This window comes from Symphodus melops (genome assembly GCF_947650265.1).
Source record: "Symphodus melops genome assembly, chromosome: 5".
NCBI lineage: Eukaryota > Metazoa > Chordata > Actinopteri > Labriformes > Labridae > Symphodus > Symphodus melops.
This window is the reverse complement of record NC_136695.1, coordinates 18,334,389-18,359,749: the sequence shown is the minus strand read 5'-3', so window position 1 is coordinate 18,359,749 and position 25,361 is coordinate 18,334,389. Positions and strand designations below refer to the sequence as shown.

General features: G+C 41.4%; 1 protein-coding gene across 3 annotated transcripts in view; it reads right to left on the bottom strand.

The window, feature by feature from the left end:
* fhod3b (formin homology 2 domain containing 3b) overlaps window positions 1-25,361 on the bottom strand; it is an 80,734-nt gene that overhangs the window by 11,109 nt on the left and 44,264 nt on the right. The window contains exons 4-17 of one of the 3 annotated variants that reach the window (XM_079344270.1): window positions 22,062-22,129; window positions 20,694-20,799; window positions 8,925-9,019; window positions 7,964-8,075; window positions 7,444-7,538; window positions 6,685-6,828; window positions 6,319-6,566; window positions 4,775-4,921; window positions 4,477-4,647; window positions 3,426-3,488; window positions 3,122-3,232; window positions 2,856-2,990; window positions 2,405-2,455; window positions 625-815 (exon numbers count right to left, since the gene is read on the bottom strand). In XM_079344270.1, the coding sequence (XP_079200396.1) occupies window positions 625-815; window positions 2,405-2,455; window positions 2,856-2,990; window positions 3,122-3,232; window positions 3,426-3,488; window positions 4,477-4,647; window positions 4,775-4,921; window positions 6,319-6,566; window positions 6,685-6,828; window positions 7,444-7,538; window positions 7,964-8,075; window positions 8,925-9,019; window positions 20,694-20,799; window positions 22,062-22,129 (1,737 nt within the window). The remainder of the gene's footprint in view (window positions 1-624; window positions 816-2,404; window positions 2,456-2,855; window positions 2,991-3,121; window positions 3,233-3,425; window positions 3,489-4,476; window positions 4,648-4,774; window positions 4,922-6,318; window positions 6,567-6,684; window positions 6,829-7,443; window positions 7,539-7,963; window positions 8,076-8,924; window positions 9,020-20,693; window positions 20,800-22,061; window positions 22,130-25,361) is intronic. The other 2 variants (XM_079344271.1, XM_079344272.1) reach the window with 2 other exon arrangements.

Below are 25,361 nucleotides of genomic sequence, written 5' to 3'. Positions count from 1 at the left end.
GTGATGGACCTTTTCAGAGCCTGTCTCACAATCAACAGGCAAGCAAACACATCACTGGTTAAATCAAAGAAGTGGCCGAAGTCTGTTTCAAAACCAGGGTGAAGGGCTTTAAACCTGCATTCTTTCTAAAGACCTGCAGGGGATGCTTTCACTATTGGCAAATGTTAAGGATCAAATTTACAACTCATAGTTTCTAATGATAATTGTCTAAAAGCTCATTTCAAGTCTTCTTCGATGCAGCACTTCTTGATCCCACAAAAAGTAAACTTGATGATATAAACACGGTGTGCATAAGGGATTGAGTTCCACTGTGTCCTGACATCCAGGATAAAAACATACTGTACTAACGCATATCTCCAGTGTCTTCCATATAAGGTCATTTCTGGCTCCAAACAAACACACATGAGGGCAGCTAAAACACTTCAAAGTTCAATTTATTTTACTACCACATCCAAAGTCAGCGGTTCAGTAGTAATGCAGCTGGGTCTAATTTCTGTGCTATAATTACTGTGACAAACCATTAATGAGTGTGAGACAGGTGCAGCAATATCGCACCCAGGTCTACATAACAGTCCATTCATGTTTATTTAGCTTGGGCACTAATGATAAATAACCACTGTTTACCTGATGTCTGGAGTGCAGTAGTGACATTGTCTTCCTGTGAGACAATAGACGAAGGCGTTACGCAGCGGGACACTGAGCGGTTTGTAGGCATGGGACTCAAACACAAAGTGATCTCTGTCCGCCCTCTTGTTGTCACTCTGGGCCGCTCTCGCTCAAACTCTTCTGCAGCTAACCTCTCCACGGCTTTGTACCTGTAATTAAAGAATGTAGCCTCAGATGTCTGCACACTCTGGTTCACATGCATGCAGATCTGAATAAAATGTTAATTACTAAACTCTCCCTTCAGATTTTTTTTTTTTTTTGAAAAACATGTGGGATGCTATGACTGTTCAGGGAAAAGAATGCTAATTAAAAATGTCCATGAGAGGGTTGTGAAAGTGTTATTTGAATTTATTCATATTTTTTAACATACCGTAAATTCCGGACTATAAGCCGCTACTTTTTTCTCACACTTCGAGCACTGCGGCTTCTACTCCGGTGCGGCTAATGCATGGATTTTTTATGGGGGACAATGAGCTTCTGCCGCAAAAACATTTGACTTCGTCACGTCGGATCTTAATATCAGTCATTTTGCGCTTCATGCACGCACCCTCATCATGGAAAACACACGGAGAAATGCATATGATGTAGCTTTCAAGTTAAAGGCGATCGACCTGGCTGTCAAAGAAGCTAACAGAGCTGCTGCACGTTAAGATGACACTGACAGCGACAACAGAGACTGAGGAAGTGAGTAATGAAGTCATTCTGAGGCAGTGAATGGATGGACTTTTTCTTGTGAAATATATTACGGTCATCTTTTTCATCAGCCGTGTTACAGACACCGTCGGCTAGGCTTCGTATTGTAACGGTTCATGTTGTAAAGTCAGTAGTTGATAATGTGTTCATAATTCCGATTATGTGGAGAGTCAGTGAATGCACCAGCGAGAACGTGTTGAGTGGCTGTATGAGAGAACGATGGGTGAGAGAGTTGGATTGTTACGGCAAGTTATGTGTTGCTCTCTGCTGTAAACGGCGTGGTCACGGCCGACAGTGATCGGGTTATTAAAAGTTATTATTTGAACGCTCTCGTCGTCCTTTAACGTCCGTACGGACGCTACAGTATTTGCGGATGTTACCGGTAGCCTACGTCTGTGTAAATAGCTCTTGTTATAGCGTGGACACCTGCGGCTTATAATCAAGTGCGGCTTATATATGTACAAATACATTTATTTACTTATTTTTAGCCGGTGCGGCTTATATCCAGGTGCGCTCAATAGTACGGAATTTACGGTACAAACATTTATCCAATCATCGTTCTGTGAAAGAACTTCAAAAACTGGAAACATTATAAAGTTCTGACTCCTGACAATCTAACTTAATTTAAGAAATATTAAGATTTTGTGAATAATAGACATCGGTTTTTTTCTAGGTAATTATGGAAAACTGTCATGTCAGATTTTCTTTTTATTGTCAAATTTCACTTAAATAGCTTTTAAAATGGGATGAAATACATTTCAATTTAATGAAGAGAAAAGTGTGTGGGCAAAGAATGCTGTAAAACAGGCTCACACTCACACACAGTCACGGTGCTCATGCATGCTGAAACCCCATTACACACTTGTCCTGTTAACTTTGGAACGTCTTAATGGTGAGCAGGCCTTTAGGGGCTCTGACACCTATAATTCAGCCTCAGGCAGGGTGCAAGCCTCTTTACATCTGCTATCGATTTAAAGTAGGATCTCAGTTGTTTGATCTACTTTCACAACTGCAGCATTTTAACTGTAAAAAAAGAAAAGCTCACCTTTCTTCTCGAGCTTGTCTTAGCTCCTCCCTCTTGTCCCCATAATCCCGACTGAAATGGAAAAACAGAGAAAACATACACACACCTAAATTAATATAATATTTTAAACAGTTTGATAATCTTATTTAAAAAGAATATCCAAGATCTATATAGTTTGTTATATAACAGAGCGTCATAAAAAGCTCGGACACCTGAGCAGAACATACACAGACTCCTCCTGATATGATTGAGTGCATCTAATCACCCCATAAAGAAAGACAGCCAGCTTTTTTAAGGCTCACGGAAGATTTGTGGATTTGTCTCTCTGGATCCATCTGTTTCTAGAAATTACCCATGCCAGCATGTCTTTATTAGCTGTACAGCTGCCTACAGTACAAAGTAAAGAAATATATATTCTCTCTGACATGAAGTCATGCTGTGTGTTTGGTTGGTTTCTTAAGGTGAGACTAACTTGAAGCGGTTCCTCTCCTCTCTTTCGATTCTCTGCAGACGCTCCTCTCGCTCTACGCGTCTTCTGTCTCTCTCTGCAGCCAGAGACTCCTGATGCTGTCTGTACGATGAAGTCAGCAAGCCGCCTAAAGCAGGTCTACATGCAAAGAGGAGAGAACATTTGATTTAGGAATTTGCACAATTGTCCAAATAAAAACATTTCAGATTCATCGAGCAATAATTCATCATTTATGTGTAAATTATCTGTGGAGAAACGGAGTTACCGACCTCTCTACGGGTTTGGAGTCAGGTGTGGATGTTGCTGAACATGAGAAGCGATTGTTGGAAGATGTGAGAGCCTGGTGCCTGCCAGGGTATGGAGTGCCATTTGCACTGATTCTGTTGGAAGAAGGGCAAATCAGTTTTTGTTTTTAGCTTTGTTCTTTTCTAAAACAAGACAGAGAAGAAGCCTTTACAGCAATTCAGAATTTGATAGGAATTCTACTATCATACAGACAGTTTTTGTCTTTCAGACAGTGTGGACGGAGTTTAAACTTTCTTTCAAACTTTTCATTTTAGTGACCGCCCTTACCTTTCGGCCCAGCGGGGCTTTCTAGCTGTGTTAGATGTAGACAAGTTGTTTGAATCAGTCAGACTGATAGATGTGAGAAGAAAGAAAAAAGAGAGAGGAACAGTCAGACACGTCAAAGAGGAATTAGTTAAATATTAGTCACACGCACACACACAAAGAGAGAGTGACACAGATATCTGAGGTAGGAATGAGGGCTGCAAGACCACAAAACAAAAGATCCAACAACGAGAATGTGTCTGTACGTTTTTACAAGTCGTGCTGCTGTTTGGAGGAAGGCAAGCTCTAATATCCCGTCTATATAATATATAAAATGGTTTTAGTGGCATTCCACTTTGTCTGTATTTAGGAAACCGAAGCAGGCTTACATTGCAATAAGATAATAGACTTCCCTCTTTGTTTGTGTTGCCACAGATCTCTGCAGAAACATGAACCACCAAGAGACACTGACTGGAACCCACACTGCTTTCTGAATTCTTTGATGCTTTGAAATAATTTACTGACTTGTCTTAGATTGAATGTGGAAAAGAGCCACAACCAAAGACAGATGAGACGCGAATGTTGCACAAAATAATTCTTTCCAGCAAGTGAGAAAAGGAAGTCTTAATGAGTTCCCTTTTTTTTTTTTTGGTGCAACATTTCATTGGAGATGACACGTGCAACATAAATCACATCTGATGGGACATAAGGGCGTTTCTGGGCAAACCTTTTTAGAGGACAGCTTCTTTTTTATTTATTTATTTTTCAACAAAAATGGAAAGTCTGTGGGCGTGTTGCTGTGTGTGCAGTGAGAGAGACACAGACAACAGTGACAAGGACAGTTGTTTCAAATTGTGAGGCTTAATAATTAAACATTAAAAACTGTTGCTCCTGCCCTGAACCTAAAGCATTTTTCTGCTCACTCTTCTAAGCCCCAACACATGTAGCCGTGTTTGAAGTCTGGGAACGAGTGGGGTGAAAGGGGGGTTGAAGGTGTGGTAGATTGAAACTGAGCATGTGCAGAACCTGGCAGAGCAACAGGGAAACACAATCATGTGGGCATGAAAGAACGCACCAAGGACTAAAGGTCCTCTTTTTAGGTGGTGCTGACACAGGAGAAGAAGTTCTGCTCTTGGTGCTCAGATATTTTCTCTGCCCTTCAGGGTCACTGGCTTTAGGGAGGATGTTGGCCATACACATAACGTTCAAACACATGTTAGGAGTGTCTGCTACAGCTGGAGCCGCACTAGGATGACAAAGTACAAGAGAGGAGGAGTCCAAAGGGAACAAGGACATATTTATACTTTGAAATGAAGAGGAGAGACTTTTATGAGGAAAAGTGGGAAGCCATATCACCACCCTCTCTAAAATACCTGTGAGCGCCCTGCCTACAGGACTCAGTGACTGGATGACTTTCATCATCTGCTTCTTCCTCCTCCTCCTCCTCCTCCTCCTCCTCTCCTTCCTCCTCCTCCTCTCCTTCTTCCTCCTCTCCTTCCTCCTCTTCTTCGTCCTCTTCTCTGTTAGAGGAGGGTTGGAGGGAGGAAACGGAGGATGTAGGCAGGGGAGCGGAAATAGAAATTGGACAGAGACAAGATGTGAAACAGAGCAGAGACAACTCACAGATGACAGAATCATGCTTGTCAATAGCAGCATTAGAAGAAATGTTAGTGGAGAGAAGATACAAACATTGAAGGATGTATGACAGGGTTATTAGACACTTTGTTGACAACGTTATTAATATAAGCGATGGATTTGAAGAGGCGACGGTTACAGACACATGAATACAAACAAAGTAACTAACATATAAAACACCTCCCATTGATTAGAGTATAGGCTCAAATATTATATTGATGAACAGACGTTAAGGCTGCAGGAGAAGTGGAGGGCCTTTTAACTGATATTCTGGATTACATCCTCAAACTGGAGTCTGTGGACAGTTGGCCGTTTGAATCCCTCCTGGTTGTCTGGATTTCATTAACGACGCGAAAAAATGGTGAGCTTGAAAGGCGGCTCGAATTTCCTGTGTTGAACTGGAAGAAGCTTGGCTCGTATCAAATGACATGCTGAACTGAATTTAAGTACACCTAAAGACCTGAGTGCTACCAGGAGTATTAGTGCATGTGCTGCTCTCGAGAAGCGTGTTATTTATGATCGTGGATCCAAACCTGTGAAACCAGGAGTGACAGGAAGATGTGATTTTAAAAAAAAGACAAAAGCAAGTAAAGAAGTAATACTCAGTTTAAAATGAACGCCTTGTTTTGGTTCTCATATAAACAGCGGGAATAAAAGGGTTTATTTTCGGTCAAAATAACTTTCTGACTACATTTTAGTGCATCACTGGGTGCAGGCCGCGCTGCTGTAAAAATAAACAAAGTGGAAATGTGCTTCTTGCCTGAATCACCAGTTGTGGTTGCTGTGAGTTAGTGCAGTCACAAAAGTTTGTGTCATATAACTCTGACGGCTCTGTGACGCACTCTTACTAAAGGAAGTGAGGCTTTAGACGAAGAGCAGATAGCTCATATCATGAGTTCACAGAAGCCTCTTTTTCCGTCAGAAGGGCAGAAGAATGTCTTGGAAAAATTAATTCAAACGTCACTTTTGAGCAACAGTCTTCTCCTTGCTTTTCTTTTAATGACTCTTTAATTCAATTTTCTTTGTTGGCTCTCACAGAAGAGAAGCATCTCTCCAAAAGAGAAATATAATACAAGGCTTGCAGACGAGCTGTTTCCTGTAAAACAGAGTTAAACTCCATGGATCCTTTGTGATTCTCGTCTACGCATGGCTGTCTCTCAGGGTTTAAACAAATAGGATCAAACAATACATTTAAGCCAACTAGAAGCAGAGAGAATGTTTCATGTCTTCTCTTGAATATCTTCCAGTTTTCCATTTCTGTGCGGCCCCCCCCTCGTCTCACCTTTCACTAATGTCTTCCACACGTTGGCCGCTGAAGGGCACGAAGCTGCCTGCAGAAGTGTGAGGGCTGCTGGGTGAAGCTGGGGCAGAAGCGTGGCCTCTGCTGTTCTGGAGGGAATGTCTCCGGCTACGTCTTCTCTCTAGGCCACGCCTCTCATTTGTGCCACCAATGCTGGCCCGACGGCGGTCTTTGCGACCGCTGGGTGGCAACTGCGTTTCATCGTCACCGTCTTCATGCCGGAGAGTCATCTGGGTCCAAAGCATTAAAGAGAAACTCAGTAAATCAATGTTTTTCTCCGCTAAAGAGAAACCTCTGGACACATTTCTCACTCTTCTGTGTTAATGCACGTTGTTTAGGCTCTCTGACCTCGTAGATATTAAACTGTTCAACAAGGTCAAGGTCAGTGCCCTTCCTACTCAGGTGTCTCTTGGCCATGGTCTCGATGCCCTGCTCCTCCAGACAGTCCACCATGTCATAGTAGGAATCCTGGTCTGGGAGGCCTGCCAGAGTCTAGAACAGATTAAAAAAAACACGATAAGGGATCAAAACCTGTTTCTGCAATAATTCAGAAAAAAAATCCACAATATAGAGAGACAGAAATAACTGCTAAAGGTGATACGTTTAGGCATCGGTTTAAAGAAAAACTGCACCACATAATAATGATAGATGTGCTATCTGAATAAACTTCAATCACATTATTATGGTTAGGGGCTCTGACATCATAGGTTTCTGTAACTTGTGTAATCTGAAACACAGTTAATTATGTAGATGATCCTGTACAGACAACAATTTGTTTTAATTGAAGTCATTTTGAGGATTCTGTTTATGTTGGACTCTTTCACTTGTCTCAGGGAAAAGAAGAGAAAATGGATCAGATTGTATTGGTGTCTTTCAGCAAGCTGGACTGTCGTTTTGAGAAGAGGAACATTTTGACACAAATGTAATCAAAACGTTCAGATTACATTTGCACTTCATTCAAACAAGCTTGTAGCCAAACCATCATCAACAGGTTTTTCTTGATTCTTCAGTACATTACAGTAGATTGACATGTGGTGTAAAAAAAGATTTAAAGAAAGAAAGAAACAAATAGATGGAGCAGATATTTGACATTAACCAGTCACTGACCTTATTGATGAGAGTCATTGCGTACACCAGCAGCTCTGTATCCACTCCATCTTTTTCATCTAGGATCTCCGTCACATTTGACCACAGTTTTGTGTCTGCAGCAGCAATCGATATGCAACAAGTGGTACAGTTAATGAAAAGGCAAACACCAAACAAAGATCAAACATAATGCTGACATGTTAGCATGGACGTTTAAGGATCTGTTTCGGATAACTGCTCGGACTACGGTAAAAACAGAGAGCCTGCAATCAGCTGACACTTTGGATGGCTTGATGGAATTAAGGAAAACTGAAATTGAAATCATCCATGGTGACTTTAAAATCATAATATCCCTGCAGACACAGAGCATGTACTTTATTCTAAGAAAGAAATACAAAAGGTGTTTCAAAAGGAGTTTTTCTTGTTATTCCAAGTCTTTGCAAACCTACAGAATTTCTGATTAGTTTTGAGGTTAAATTAAAATATACCAGGTAGTTCATCTTGATAAATAAAATGCTGTATTGTCAGCTTGGACCCTTACCTTGTTTTGCATCGACAACATTCACAGCCTTTATGAGCAAGGAGGCGTTAGACTCAGTGTACTCCACAAACACCAGCAGCAGCTTTAGAGCTGTCTTCACCACCAGACGGAACTACACAGAGCCAAAAAATAAAAAGAAAGAAATACACTTCACACAGATATCAGAGCCAGCTATTTTTAGTGGGTGAATATATTTCAATTGTGAACAGTGTCTTTGTTGAAAAACATAAATTAAGACTGACCAGAGTATTAGTTTGGTTTTATATTCTGTGCATTAAAAAAACCCTTTTCCTGTGTGAAACATCTTGAGAGGTTTGATAAGAAACGCGAGTGACGCTGAGCAGAAATGTAAAGACATTTGATGCGAACATAATGTTCTGTACATAGGGAGTAAAAATACAACCAACAACTACCCAAAAATATATAGATTCACCTTCATATATAGTAAAAAAAATCCAACAAGAACAAAAGTATTGTTTTAACCTTCCAAATCTCCATTCCTCTAAAAATGTGAAAAAGAGAGAAAATGACGAGACAAAGGAGTAATAGGCTGTCAATGCTAATTAGCTTAAGAGTGAAATAAACAGCATGTCATGTAAACAAATCATCAGGGTTAATCTTATACCTCTGAACAGCTGCCACATCATTCTGAAACATATATTTACAATGGAAATGGGCCACATTGATGAGAAGACAGGCATTTGATTAAATACAAATACAACTCATTAGTAAGAAGAAAACACAGACGGGAAAGAAGCAGGATGATGACGTTTTTTTCAGATATGCAGCACATTTCCAAATATGGCCACTAGAGGGCCAAGGTGACCACTGTGCATCAATGTTTAGACAGCAGAGAGGTTTCAGAGTGTGATTATTTAAATTCTGTCAAAGCAGAAATTTTCTTTTCTTTACAATTACACAGTTCATCTTCCTCTGAATGTTCATACGACTTTTTTTTTACCTTGGATCCCACCAGGCTGTAGAGCCACTGCACTGTTTCACTGTGAGATATCAGGCCGTTCATCCCGTCCACATACAGCATTATCTGACCAAGAGCTGGAGAGAATGAGAAAGACAAAGGTAGGGTCTGCTTAATCCTCTGATATTTTCTTTTTCACCTTTAAAAGATAACCAAATGTTTGTCCTGCTCAGCATCCAGAAGAAGAAGAGGAATAATGTTTGCTGATTATTTAGTGAAAAAAAAACTGATCATGAATCTCAGGCAAATCTTTACTTTGCAAAGTAGATTAAAGTTTTCCAACCTTGTATTTGAGCTAATTGTTAGTTTTCATTTGAAACAGACGTCAGCAGATATTGTCATTATGAGCCCACATAATTACTCTATGTGTTTATGATTAAAAAAAAGTAGACAGAGAGAATGTCATTTTGCAATTGAATTTGCATGAATAGTCAATTAATAAAACACAAACGTGAATTGAGTGAAAAGAATTCACGTTATTTCTCACCCATCACAAATCAAACATCATGCATACTAAACTGCTGTGGCGATACACTTTTCAAAGATGTGAAAAAAAAAAAACGGCTTCACAAATATCTCTCAATTCAGTGGACACAATTGGAGGGAAAATATTTGAGCGGGGTGCCTCACTGGATGCTGACATGACTTCCATCTGTAACAGGATACATAAATAAGACCATAATAAGAGCCAAGGGATCTCAATGGGGGGCAGTAAAAGTGAAGGGCTTCTGTGAAAGGAAGAGGGGGGGGGAGGGAAATGAACACTGCTGGACATGAGGGGAACACACAAAAGTCCCTTTTAAAGCAACTTTTTTTTTTTCCTTTTTCTTTTTTAAGAGCATCTCAGTAGCTGTCCACACAACAGGGGTCACTGCATTCACACCAAGTTGACAGCAACAAGCATGAGCTCAGCTTGAACCCTCTGAAACTTTAGGTGATACATTAGCTGACACGGGGGGAAAAAGAGCTGAAGTATAAACAAGTGAACACATCGAAAGTGGAACATTTTTTGGAAGGCCTGTTTGACTATTTCTTGGCAGAAGCCGGGGTTTTGGAGGGTAAAACTGAAGAGGATTTTCTGGAGAGAAAAAAAAGTCACGAGATTCCTCAGTTGTTTTTTTTTTAAACATGACGAAAGGTGATGAGCTTGTACTAAAAGATGTACAAGGAGCTGGAGATTCCTTAATGGACTGCAGAGACTTACAACCTGCATGTTTTCAAAGGTTCAATAGAAATAACAGAAAAAGAAAAGTTCAATCTTCGAGCAAGATGTTGATTACAACAAAACAGCTTCTAGAGAGTTCTTAAGGTTCTTTTGACATGTGATGATGTGAGGCTGCAGCTTCTGTCATATATTTCTTCTCCCCTCCTCTTCTCTGGAGGAGCATGAAAAAGTGAATATGCTGTGGATAAGCCAAAATTCCCAGGTGCAGGTGCTGTGTGCATGCTGCAAGATTGTGTGTGTGTGTGTGTGTGCATGCTGCTGCAGTTCATCTTTTAATTACTCACAACATGTCTGGCCAGAGCATTCCTAAAAGTCCTCTCTTGCTAGGCGCTCAGAAGAACGCGTCACAGCAGTCAGCAGCTCGGACAATGCAGCGAATCAAAGCCGACCACATCAGAGTGTGTTTATGAAAACATGATTAACCCCTTCAGTCAGCGAGGGCCAGAGTGTCCTGCTCTCCTGTGAGTCCCCCACTCTGTATGGGACTGCTGCTGACAGATGAGTGACAGCAGTAATGACATAACCGCACAGCTGGTGCACAGAGTCCAGAAAGCATCCTTCAGGAGTACTGCTGACGAAAATGATTAAAGTAGCATGTAAAAAAGTGGTCAATATAACATTCTTTTAAATAATGCGACTCTTGTTGAATGAGTGAAAAGCCGCATGCTTCCTTTCAAATCAGTAGCTGATGTCTGACTTGCAGACTTTTATCTCTCGCGTGCACCTGTGTACAGTATCTCTCCTCCTCTGTTTTTAGAGGAATGCCTTTTGAAAAACGGAGGTGAGAAAAGATAGGGCACCTTAATGAGGCTTTTAAAAGTGTCATTACAAACCTGAATGCTCAGCTGCTGACAGATCACACGACTGCTGATGGTTCCTAAAAGTCAAGCTCAAAATGAAAAGACTTAACCTGATGTGTTATCTTTGAACATTATCCAAGGAGAGTTTCAAAAGGTTATCGGTGGCTTTTTTTTTGTTTACTAAAACATATCTCTGAAAAAATGTAATCTTGATAAATGTCATGTGTTGTTTCACAGCTAATTTAATCACGTGGAAAGTGTGGAAAAAGAGACCTGATTTTGATCTTGAAACCTGTAAGAACCATACCAGAAACCTCACAATCATTTTCTTTTTCTCTAAGATTTATTACAAATACTGCTTCCTGGAATGATTTGATTCCAGCTGTTCTTTTTTCAGTTCAACTTTGAATCAGATAAGCCGCACTGAAGGGCAGTTAGTCTACTAACCGTGAGGTAAAATGAGTTTGTAATTGTCTTTAAAAGAGAAAAAGAACACAACCCTCCCATTATGGTGAAAGTGTCTGGTAAGAAACCATTAAAAGGAAACATCCAATAACCCTCAAAGTAATCACCTTTGTGAGCTTCAAACAGATTTCCGCACACTTGTGATTAAATTAGCTGTGAAACTGCTGCAGAAAATGGAAAACTAACCTGCGTGTTGCACTTGGGCCTGTGAGACTGTGATGAAATTGTCACACTGCAGTGCACTTTCCCGGCCTACTTTTGTGAATAACTGAGACTGTGGCCGCAGGACCTGGGATTTGTTTTGAACGTCCACAACTGACAGTCATCAATAACTTAGAGTTAATAAGAAGAGCATGTGAGTGCCGAGTCTGTCACTGATCTGGAGCCAAAAATGTGGGCCTCCATTCGAGTAATCATGAGCAGCTCTTCAGTACCTCACACAAAGTATAACAATAACACTGCTTAGTCCCTCTGCATGTTTGTCACGTAATGAGAAGCTGGCAGACAATGAGCTTCCTTCAAAGCACGGTGAATAGAATTTAAATGTAATGCATTATGCAGCAGGATAGATGGAGGAAACTCAGAAGAAATTTGGAAGTGTTTAATGAGCGGTGTGGCATCTGTGCATCACTCTGGCACTTCAATACTGAAGTATTGTTTTTTTTTTTTGCTGAGGTGTAGATTGAAGACTGAATTGTTATCAAGCTACAGAAAGGAAGAGAAAGACCCTGTTTCTGTGTCCCAACCAGAACTCTGAGAAGTAAAACCTTAAGGTCTGGTGGAAGTGTCTCCTCAGGGCCTCTCCCTCCCATAAACAGAAGCAATTATCTTCCACAGCCCCAGGAATGTGCAGGAAGGGCTGCTCCCTGACTACTGCTGAGGTGAGAAGCACTGTGGGATCTGGGTGGCAGTACCAACGCAAGGCAGCAGACACAGAACAAAAAAAAAAAAGGCAAGAAATCAATTCAACAGCTTAAACTCTACAAAACTGTTCCCCTCTCCACTCTGCCCCTTTGGTTTCATTTAACATTTTGGAATTGATCAAAACTGGGTCAGCCAAACTGTCTGTCAGTGTGCAACATTTATTTTACCAGGGCATTGGGATGGAGGCCAAATCTCCATCTTTTACAGTGCAACTTAGGGCCTCTTATCTTATTATGGTCTGCATTAGCCAGGAGTTGCACTCAGGTCTGGTGTGTGCCTCCCTGTACCCACTCAAGCTGCAGATGTTCTACTGCAAAGTCTAGGAAAAAGCATCCATACAGGATTGTAGAAATAAATGAGCTAATACAATTGTAATAATTTATCATGTCCATTCTACTGGCATTCAGTTTTGATAATGAGTCATCAAAGAATAAATCCCTTAAACTTCACTCATGATGTTTTTGGACCGGCTTATGACACAGTTTGGTGCAACGTTTGATATGAGTTTAACCATTGACTCTGCTCTGATTCTCTCTGCATATTTCCTTTAGTTTTTTTCAACAAAAAGTTTCTTTCTACAAGCCATCCTTGCATTGCGATTGGCTGGTTTTTAATTCAAAGGAAGTATGGTATGGCGCTAGTATGGTAGGAAAGGATGGTTGACAAAACAGCTAAGTTGTTCATAAACTGGTCAGAATAAGAACATAGAGGGTGGACTTTGCAAATCTATGCTTAAAAATATTTAAGGTGAAAAGGATGCTTAAAAAGACAAAGATATTGTAACCTACTCCAACATTCAATCCCCTTTAGAGAAACACAGTACAGCTGAGCTGCAGGTCATAAAACTTCTTAAATAGCCCAAGAGACTATGTATAATACAACATATATTGATTAGTGCAGCTTTAGAATAGACAGTTTGGATATTTTGATGGAATTTAGTGTAATCAAAAAGCTTTAAAATATTAAACACACAGTATGTAAAAACTGCCACCAGGGGGCTCACAAAACCAAAACAAAAGATGACGTAGAGGCAAGCGGGGAATCATGGGAGTTCTCTCTGCTACCCCCCCCCCCCCCCCCCCCCTGTGAAAACGAACTCCATGTGGGCCGCAGTCAATACACACGTGCGAAACCAACCTGAGAAAGACAATATGTTTGCAGGTGATGTATCCAAGTATTGTTCACATAACCTTTTTTGTCGCAGCAGCACATACATCAATGGTACAGCAGAATTTCATGAGCTGCTCCCACTCCATTATGCAGTGGTCTTTGACATAACATCTGCTGTTTCCTTGTCAACGATAAACATTTTGTGTCTGTCATGGCGGTTCATAATGCCAGCTGCTGCAACAAGACGAGTCCTGTTACAACTGTAAAATTACAGATTCCTCTGTATTTGATAGCCGTTGCAAATATTTGAGATAATGTAAGTATTCAACAAATATAAGCTTAGTCAATTTTAAATTAATATGGTATTTTTGTAAATACTGTCATGCAATTCTACATACTATACCTTTAAGAGCAGCCAGGTAACTTCAGGATACTGACATTTCTCATTCTGCAGACTGTCTGCTGTGAAGATAAGTTTCTTAATCAGGCCCATTAAACAGCTCTTGAACTGGATAAGACTCGTTCCAGGGTAACTTTCCATTTGTAATTCAGCTAATCACCCAGATCATTAGAGCCAGACAAACTGCCTCTGCCAGACCAATTCACCAAGCCAGCTGCCAGACTTACATGGGCTGCATACAGTAAAACAACAGGGGGATGCTCCTATTTCAGTCCTGAGATAAATGTCTGCCAGTGTTTGACACAGTTTATTATAGGCTTAAGCCCAAATACACTCCCCGAAGACAAACAAACAAACCTAATGGAACAATGGCATAAAGTGAATAGGGGGCCTCCTCAGTAGTTTGCTGATAAAGCTCTGATTGAGGCGCTGCAGACCTGATGAACTACTGTACTGCAGTACAGAGCAGAGCCTAGTACGCTGTGAGGAAATACGGACGTAGCATATTCCATTTTAAAATTTATTTTAAAACCTCATAAAACTGATAGAGTAGACGGCACCCACAGGAATATTAGAAAATAGTCATTTAATGACAAAAACAACCAAGGAAAGCCCAACATGAGCCTTTCCCATCCCATCCAAATGGGGATGGGACTTTTGAGAAAAGTTACTGCATGACATCCACCCACTTGAAAAGCAAACTGAAAGATGAGCTGGTGTAGATTCTTACTGCTCTTAGGAGAGCAGTGGTGTGATTTGTTTGAGATCTGGCCAGCCATATGCAGAATTCAGTCACACGAACAGTCAGCTCACAGGAATCAGCTGTAAAACACACTCCAATACTCAGAATTTCAGTCTTATTTTGCCTGTGTGCTGCACAACTGCTAAAGATTTATTTTTTCTCCAAATCATAGTTTATGTATCTTAGACAGCAAGGTCAGAGATGACAAAATGAGAGCTTGAGAAATGAACCAAATCAAACAATCTTATAATTGGCTCGTATACTGAATTCTGCTACAGTCAAATAGGCTGCAGCGCAGGGTTGTAATTCTAGTGCCAAAGGCCTGAAAAGGCCTGCAAACTTCTGCAGATGACAGGAGCAGAGAACGGCAGAATATAGGTCAGCCAGGTGGGGTTGAATTGGGTTCAGATGCAAAAGGTTGGCTCTTGTGAGAAGGGATCAGAAAGGGTCTGAGGGGGTCTGCAGGGTCTGACAAGAAGGGGAGGACAGTGTGGGATGTATCCGGTATGAACAAGGCTCTACACTTAACCAACAACATGACACCTTGTTCTGTTTGTCTTATTAGTATAAGGTTGACTGGATATAGATTTTCACTTTAAACTTTGAATTGTTAACCTGGAGCTAAAGAATGTTAAAATAAAAACCTGTGGCTCAGTATTAAACAGCTCTTGGAGTATATAGTACTATGTGTTTTAGTGCAGCAACAAGTATGTCAGTCACTTTGAAGGCTGGGGATTTAATTCAATAGAGAGAGAGGCCAGACTGCAGGCAAAGACAAAATACTGCCAGCAGAGTAAAGAGAGTTGAGCTGAAACCATGTGTAGCGCTCATTTCCTAAATTTCCTTCGACCAAATGAAGTCATTTCTGTCATCCTGGAAAAGTGACTCAGACCTCAAATTGCACATGAAAATATTATTGGCTTTCCAAAATGTAACTGGCTTTAACAAGGACAGGACCTCGTGAGCAGTGAATGTAATTTTTAGAATGCTTTGGTGGGCTGCTGGTTTATGGTTTAGGAGTTAATGAGCACATTTGTAATGAAGTAAACAAAACAAAAATAAACAAAACAGCCTCCTTGTCAAGTGACCTTTCGAATTTAACATGAGTGTTTGGACAGAATCGTGAATGAATCAACCATTGAATACATAAGAAAGGTGTCATTAGTGTGAGTGTCTGGAACTAAAGAAGTGGGGTTTTTTTCAGATTGAAAAGTTTGCACATGGCAGGAGAAGCAGTGACCGGCTCTCAGACTTGCAGGAGAGTGGGTGGAAAACATGCACGTGTTCCCATGGGATCTCATTACAAACCAGAAGTTCAGGTCTCTATTGCTACGATGGGGGCATTCCTGGAGATCTCCTTCGCACTCCACGCACATACTAACTCCACATATGTGTCAGCAGTTCTTATGTTTTCCCTCTCAAATTTCCTTTATCCTGAAGGATTAACCAGAACATTTGCTCAACTTCCCCTACGTATACTTCTTCCTTGATTACACAAACAAGGAAATGTTCACTCCTACAATAAGCAGCATATGCATTCATACATTAGCAAAAAGACCTCTTGACCCAGCCGAGACAGAATGGAAATGTTTACACAGACGATGGGCCTTACTAAAGGTTTTCCCCTTTGCTCTAGAGCTGACGACCTACTATAACACAGCCAGACAACACAATACACTGTTTCCAACAAGGGCTTCCAACAACGCTGTTAACCCAACTATGTCTGGGTTTTCACTTAATGCTCGGCAAAACAGCCAGAGAAGAATTTAGTTACGCTCTGTAAAATGTTTAAAGAGGCTGCGTCAAGACTATTCCACGACAACAAAGATCCTGATTTTAAGAGAAATAAAACGTCAGTCTTACAGTGGATGTACTGGTGTCACTGGAAAAAAAAACGTTGTGTTATTAATAACATGAGATCACTGCAGAGCCAGTCTGTGAATTGTGATTTTCTGAAAAGGTAGATTTACAGAAACTATCAATGTGTTTGTTTTGTTTTTTTGAAATGACTTTAGTATACTAAAACAGAGCATGTGAGCCTGCATGTTCTGCCTGGCTGATCGTCCACATAAAAGAAGTAACAACACCTCATTGAAAGAGAGACCAACAGAAGTTTTAACAAAAGGGTTTTGAGTTTCAGGTGCACTCGAGGCCTTGTGAAAAAGACTGCAGTTACTGCTTTTGTGACAGTAAAAGCTGGATTGAGACCTGTATCGGCCCCAGACTCTTTAAATGGCAATGAAACACTTGACTCAAACACACACCCCGTTCCTTTTAAGGCCATCCGAGCCCCCCCCCCCCCCCCCCCCCCCCCCCCTTTGGATACCTGGAGGTCAAGGTGCTTTAAGCTATGGTATGATAAATGCTGTGGCATTAAATACAGAAGATTTGAAAAAGGTAGCATAAAAATAAAGAAAGAGAGAAATGCAAAGTTAGAGAGAGAGAGAGAGAGAGAGAGAGAGAGAGGAGGAAAGGACGAGATAAAAGCATAAGATGAAATATGAGCGTGACTTATTTGATACGGTAATACTTTTGGAGCGTTTACAGCACAACTCCCATTCCTGTGCTGGCAATAAATTCACAAATATAACTTAAAGCATGTAGGCCTGTGTATGTACAATAAAATATCACATATGATGAGATATGGCCTCCTGGGAATGAAGGCAGTTTATGTTAAGTTTAAGAATGTGTTCCACCAAAACGTGTCCAGGGCGTAATTAAGGGCTGGTTTCTCTACAAACTCCCACAGATGATGAACACGAGCTTCACTTTCAATTTGATCCTCCGGAGGCTTGGAGATGGCAAGTGTTTTGTAAACAAAATCATGCAGTGACAGAAATGGCAAGGCCTTTGAGAAGTGAAAACAGAGAAAGTGTTGCTTAAAACAAAGCCTACGTGGAGGAATGTCAACAGTGAGCATTTCAAAGTGGAGCGTAATTGCTTCAAGTTGACAGTAATTGGTTTGTCTTTAATCTGCCCGCTCTCTGCTGTTCATATTTTACGGTTGCCAATTAAACACAGTTGTTATTTTTGGTGGTTCGGTAAATACTACAAGAGAAACAGTCGGAGAAAATCGTATCATTTTATTCGTCAGGCTCCTCGCGATAATTAGCACCGCTGACATCTTGTTCTGAGATTAGTGAAGGAACTCCTCGTACCTTATGCACAGGGTGTTTTATTTACAGGTGGTAACGCTCTACTGTGTGAATAGCAGTGATGTGTTACTGTGACAACCAGGTCTTCTTTAAGTGGACAAATTACAGAAGCAAACGCCTAACAGTATTTTCACTGTTTGCATCTTAGCCATTCTATTTCTTCACTCGCCTTTTGTCATCCTCAGTGAGTTCAAATAGTTTATTGTTAGACATCTAGTAGGCGTGTATTTTGTTCAAAAGGGGCTCACACAGAGAAGTGGAGAAAAGCCTCCAAATGTACTCGGGATAATGAAAAACAAATGCTCAACTCCCTTTCAATGTAAAACAACCGGCTGCTGAATAGTGAGAAATGTTCAAACATGAAAAACAATTAGGACAGCACTCCAAAATCCTGTTTTAAGTGTCACATGGACGTTGTGAACACGCGCTCTTCTTCAGCGTGTAACAGGCTATTTTCTGAGGAACACTGAGGTGTAGGGATATACGATACTTCAGGTAATTACCAACAACAGTACAATTCTCCTAACTACAAAAACCCCTCTCCAGATTCACGCTTCATCATTTCACTTCAATGTTTTTTTTTCATATATATACTTCAGTGACTTTTGCTTCCATTGGTTAGGATGGGTTAGGAGATGTTGGGAGGAGAGAACGGGGGACGGAATGCAGAAAAGGGTCGAGACCCATGGCCACTGCGACAGAGACTGCAGCCTCCGTACATCGGGCAACAGGCGCGCAACACAACATCCCTGAACTTCCATGTTTTGTATTGAACACAACGTCAGTGTTTATCTAAGGTATGATTCTAGCATCATTTAAATGCTTACTTCAAACTCTAGAAAAAAACATTTCCAAATGATCCCAGCATTACCTCTTGTGCTCCTGTGTGTCTGCAGCACCTCAGCAGGGCTGAGTGTGAGGCCTACTGGAGTACCAGATGGCAACAGGCACCTCTGAAAGAGTGACCTCACAGCCTTTCTCACTGATGGGGTGATAAAGGCATGCAAGCTTTCCCTCGAGCAAACAGCGCACGCCTCTAAGGAGCTAAGCCCAAGCTTGGAAGCCCTTCGAGCCAGGTGTGAGAGGCCCATGGCAGGGGCCTGACCCTAGCCATGCAGACCCAGAAAATCCACACATCACTGAGGGAGCACTAACTGGCCACAGACACCTCCAGGGCTTTAAAGAAGACGGATGAAAAAAATGAGAAAAACAAAAAGTGAGATGGTGTAGATTGGTGAGCTTTACAATGACGGCTATGTTCCAGAGAGCTCCGGCTGGGAACCTGTTTTTGTACAAACGCAGGACGACTGGTGTGCACGTGTGCCTTTTTCATCTAAGAAGGAAACACAAGATTGATTTTTATTCATGAAAGGGAGCAAGATTGTTTTGTCGAGAGGCTCTTAATGCACACCAGACAGATGGGTTCAAGGCCACATTCCTACTTTTTCACTTTTTTCCCCCCTTTTACTGGCCTGAACTTGAAAGACATAACAGCAAAAAAAAAACCCACATTAGAAGTGATCAATGTTTGATACCAAAGCAATTACCACTACAGGGTCCTGCTCTGTCTATCTTCCTTTATCTTTCTGCACGTGTGAACACTTCAGGCATTGAATTTACTCCCCTCCTGGGATTTCTTATGACATAGCTCCTCTTGGAAGTCGTCAACAGTAAAGCTGCCAGATCTGTGTACATTTCTGACATGTGCATCTGCGCTCCAGCACATGCTCCACTTGCTTTCTCCTACACACAAGGGAGGGAGACCTGCTGCACTCCACAATTCCTCAGCTGCTTCAGGGAAAATTAGGTCAGGAGTTGAAACAGGTTAAAGGGGCTTTTGGGAGAGTGGTAGTTTGGTTAAGTTTCTCATGGTGATGTGGAGATTCATGAGGGGAAACTAGAGAGTGCGTGGATGGGGCTATAAATTAGCACTTCAACCTTGTTTTAGCCATTTACCCCATGTGATTTATCAGAGTCAGAGACTAGGCAAAGTTCAGTTGAAGCTCAAACATTAGCCTACAGAGGAAGTCCAGGTGGGGAGCCATGTTCATGTGCATAATGGAAAGAAAAGTTGGAAATAGAGAGGGTGAGTGGTTGATAGACGTTCATTGAATAAACATGAGGGGGGTTTACTTCTGATGGAAATGTGCACCACAAATGAAGTTCTCCGTGACTCCTGTTAGCAATGCTTAATGATGGAACAACAACTAAAAATATCTGTCATATGCAATTGCAGACTTAAATGTTTTTTTTATTTTTATAAACTAAGTTTGATCCAAACATGTGTCGATATTGATAGTATTGATAGCAGTAAAGTAATAAAGCCGTTACGTGCTGGCTCCAGTTCATTAAGAGAAGTGCAGCACATTTAATGGAATGATGAGGAAATGCATGAGGAAAAACTAAAATGAGAGAATAGAAAAAAGAGAGCTGGGGGGGTGGGGGGGTTGTTTTATGATCTGCAATATCCTGCCAAAACTTTTATTGGCCTCTTAAGCATGTGTGACCTGTCCCTCACAGCAGGCTGTTAAATGGTAGTGACCTTGAAGTGAGTTGTCCTGTAGTATACCTGCACAAACCGCCCCAGACCCTGCAGGACCTTAATGAAAACAGAGCGACCTTTCACCGCATCGACGTGGGACGGATACATCCAGCAGCTGCTGAACTTGGCCTAATTTTCTGCATTATCCTCTTCACACATTTGATTATGTTTATGTGCTTTAAAATGTGTGAGTGTGAGGAGGTCATCAGGCAGGATCATCAATTTACATGGGTGTGCGTAAACACATGTGGTTCTGGATAGGTTAATAGAGGGGGAAGTGTTATATGAGTGATTAATGGCGTCCTTGATTAGCCAGCATTGTAAATCGAGCTGTGAGAAAGTAGAAATGAGTGTGCTGTGAGTGTACACTGCTCTGTTGTCGACTTACCCCTGAGGATGTAGTTCTGGTAGTTCTGGTCTGCTTCAGCCCCCACTTTTATCAAACATGTCAGCCCTTCTGCCACCACAAACTCATGCACCAAGTCCTTGTCATCCTGGAGAGAGGTCAAGGAGACAGAGAGAAATGTTAAAGACAATTAGAAATAAATTAGAATAATAATAAGAAAATAAATATAATAAATTCTTTTAATCAATTAAGTCCGGCCAACCAGACAAACAGAACTCCTATGATTCCCTGCTAGCCTTGACGTTATCTTTTCTTATTGTTTTAATTGAGAGTGCCCTGGTGGCGGATTTTACTCACTGTGCGTTTAAGAAGATTTGATTAAATTCTTATTGATGTGCATTAGTCTCTCAATGATTCTACAAACTTATTTATCGTCAATCACTTTTTCTGCACTCTTGTCACTTTGAACTGCAATTTAAATTGTCTGAAAGGTGCTTTATAAAACTTTGATTGATTGATTGATTGATTGAAGAAGTCATGAACTAATAAGTTGTGCAAAACTGAACCCATACTAAGACTCTTACAGTTCATGTCATACAGTTACAGTATGGCTGCCTGTAGCCTGTTCATGGACTCCCCATTGCTGTGATTCAACCACTACACACCTTATATCCTGGATTACAAAAAACATCTGTCAGACGTTCAGCCCTGGAGGCACTGCAGGCTCCGCCCTAAAAGCCAATAGATTTTTTGTATTTATTTATTTATTTTTAAGAGACCATATTTCTGGGGGACGTTTCCTCCGATTGAAAAGGGGCTAATGAGTCAGTCATATAAGCCTCAAAGACACACAATTTACTTCTGTAGTCTGGAGAAAATAAACAGGTATCAAGACAGGTGCACTTTTTTAAACAAGAGTTATAAGTATTCTACATTTCTGCAACATTGAAAAGCCACTCATGTTGTAAAGAGTGAGGTGAACTCTGATCTATTCTGGGCCTGCACCAATTCTGTTGCTCTCTTTTCCATCTAACTGTCGGTTAACCCTCCCCCTCAATGTCTGACTTCTCGCCAGGCCAGCTCGGCCCAGCCCAGTGTGTGAATTGTGACCAGACCTGAAAGCTCCACAGCTGCCACGAAGGCAGACTCTGAACAGCTCAACTCTGCCTCAAGAAAACCATGCTGTGTCCAAGTGTGAGAGTGTGCAAGTGGGCACACTCACGCATGTGCCACGCACGCTACACGAAGTTCATGCATGTTAATGTGGCTACATGCACTCGGCACGATCATTACCTCTGAACACAGCAGAGGATATTCAACATGCTGGTTCTGATCATGAACAAAAACAACAGAAACTGGTACTCCTGAGCTTAATCATAGGAAGATATCATTTAAGAGAATCATAATTACCTGAAATATTTGCTTGAGGGAAAAAAGGGCTCGCCGTAGTTCCCGTCCAGTAGAGTTGTACAGTTTTTCTGTGTAGGGAGAGAAAAAGGAGAGAGTGGGGAAAGAAACTGTTAATAGTCACATATATTATATCATATATTATAACTGTCATATTGAAAATGAATAAACCAAACAGATTTCATCATTACATTTACTTAAAGTGGCCATCAGACTTTTAGTAAACCACTTGTATCATACTTAACGTTTTAGTGGTGGATAATAAATATCTCCTTCAAACTTATTTAGGTTGTGCAAAAAATAACCGGCAGCAATTATTCAAAGTAGCTAAATGTGATAAATACCCCACAAAAGGAACAGTGAGAGCATGAAAGCAGTGGGAGCAACTCAGAGCACATCTGCAGAGAGTTAGTGAACAGTGGTTGTTTCCTGCTGACAAAGCCATATCTGTAGTTTAATAATAGCATAACACAGAGTCAGGGAAGAAGCTTGAGCCAATAACCACCACAATTCTAAGAAACAATACACCGCCATTAATCTGATGCTGAATCACGGCAGAATACTATGGAGATATGACAGATGGCAGATGCTTGTGATTGAGGCAAACATTTCCTGCAACTGCTTTAACGATCCTTCACCCTGTGTGCTGTCTGCCAGGGAGGGGCAGCACTGAGCACACGAGCCTTGTGGCTCACTCATCACTGCCGAGTGAACTCTCTCTGACTCAGCAAAAGCTGCTGCAGATACAGCAACACACTCATTCGGCACAGTCCAGTTCTGTCCAGTGCAGTGCAGTCTGGTACTCTGCTTTACTCTCAGCATTTTACATTTCATACACACATTGCTATTCAGTATGTTGCCCGTCTTGCATATTGACAAATACTCTCTCTCTCTCTCTTGCTGAAAGGCTTTTGTGATTTTCTTAAGTCAGCAAAATGTTGGCATGTACACAAACATGCAGATCAAAGATCGGCAGTTTCACCCTTTCTCTCTCTCTCTCTCCCTATCACACACAAACACACACACACACCCTTCATGAAGCACTTTTGCAGGGTGGCGGTGTGCTGTATCCCAGCAGCTGATGCATTCGCAGGAGAGTCATTAATCACTATTGACTGCATGACTGACTTTTAGTTAGAACTTGAATTGACAAACATGCAACTGGGAAAAAGCAAATATGCAGACGCTACACATGCATTTGCTGCCCTCTAACGTCACTCTGACACGCAAAACACACACCCCTACACACACACGCACGCACACACACACGTAAAGCAGCTCCTCGTCTTTAAAAACAACGGACACTAATTCTAAAATTGGTGGTGTGAGAAACACATACTGATGAGTACCGTAAATTCCGTACTATTGAGCGCACCTGGATATAAGCCGCACCGGCTAAAAATAAGTAAATAAATGTATTTGTACATATATAAGCCGCACTTGATTATAAGCCGCAGGTGTCCACGCTATAACAGGAGCTATTTACACAGACGTAGGCTACCGGTAACATCCGCAAATACTGTAGCGTCCGTACGGACGTTAAAGGACGACGAGAGCGTTCAAATAATAACTTTTACTTAACCCGATCACTGTCGGCCGTGACCACGCCGTTTACAGCAGAGAGCAACACACGTAACTTGCCGTAACAATCCAACTCTCTCCCCCAGCGTTCTCTCATACAGCCACTCAACACGTTCTCGCTGGTGCATTCACTGACTCTCCACATAATCGGAATTATGAACACATTATCAACTACTGACTTTACAACATGAACCGTTACAATACGAAGCCTAGCCGACGGTGTCTGTAACACGGCTGATGAAAAAGATGACCGTAATATATTTCACAAGAAAAAGTCCATCCATTCACTGCCTCAGAATGACTTCATTACTCACTTCCTCAGTCTCTGTTGTCGCTGTCAGTGTCATCTTAACGTGCAGCAGCTCTGTTAGCTTCTTTGACAGCCAGGTCGATCGCCTTTAACTTGAAAGCTGCATCATATGTATTTCTCCGTGTGTTTTCCATGATGAGGGTGCGTGCATGAAGCGCAAAATGACTGATATTAAGATCCGACGTGACGAAGTCAAATGTTTTTGCGGCAGAAGCTCATTGTCCCCCATAAAAAATCCATGCATTAGCCGCACCGGAGTAGAAGCCGCAGTGCTCGAAGTGTGAGAAAAAAGTAGCGGCTTATAGTCCGGAATTTACGGTATATACCATCTGATGTCTTTCCGTGCTGTTCAAGTGAAACAACCTTTAAAAGGAAGCAAATAAAACCTCCAAGCCATTACACAGAGGCCCACTGGGACCACTATCATGCAACATCATGAGTGTACGTTTGGGTTGACAGTAGTGGTGTAAGTCCCTCTGTATGTTATCCGAGATGCATATGCAATGCAGACTGACTGCGAGTGACCAATGGGTATGTCAAACGCTCCCATCTGATGTGTTTTTACATCTACACTCTGCTCCCAGCACATTGCTTATCTTTATTAGAGCTTGCTCCTAATTTACGACTCAAATAGTATTCAGTCTGAGCGGAGCACAGCTTTAATGTTTATGCATTCAGTGCCGTACATGGCTCAGGAACGTGATGGCTATGGGTGCTGGTCTTTTATGGATCACCTCTGGTCAGTTACTGGCAACAACATCCACAAGGTATAAATCTCTCCAGAGAAAGGTCCAGAGGTATTAAAGAGGAAGCTGAGTAATGCTGGTGATTTGTGTCTTTACACATAACAGGAAGGAACTGTTTTCAGGACTTTTTTTTTTTTTTGGTTCAGGCCCCCAAGCTGTTGGAACTCCCAGGCAGTCGGCATCATCTTTTAAATCTCCCCGGTAAACACGCCAACTTTTAAAGTTTTGAAGCTGTCAAAAAAAGAAAATCTTAAACACAGAAAAAACCTTTAATTTAGCACGATCTTAAAAAAAATAACCACAGTAAAATGTTGTTCTGTTGTTCAAATGGATGCTAGTTAGTGTGATTCTGCCAAGAATAAAAATGAGTCTAAATTTAATCTTCATCATCTAAAAGCAGCATTTGAACAGCTGCACTCTCCCCTGCAGGTCAAGGATAGGGCACATCCACTGCCCTGAACCTCAGAAGGATGACTCACAGATGAGATTAGGAATCTCTAAACAGACAAGCTCTCTGATCACTGAAGCAGAAAGACAAGAGGAAGATGCTCTGGGTTACTCATCACACCTTCAGCCTACAAAGAGCCTATAAACCCGAGCCTTGAATCAGTGTGTTCTTCTTCTGTCACCTCAAAGTCTAAACTGCGCTTCTTCACGGATTCTGAG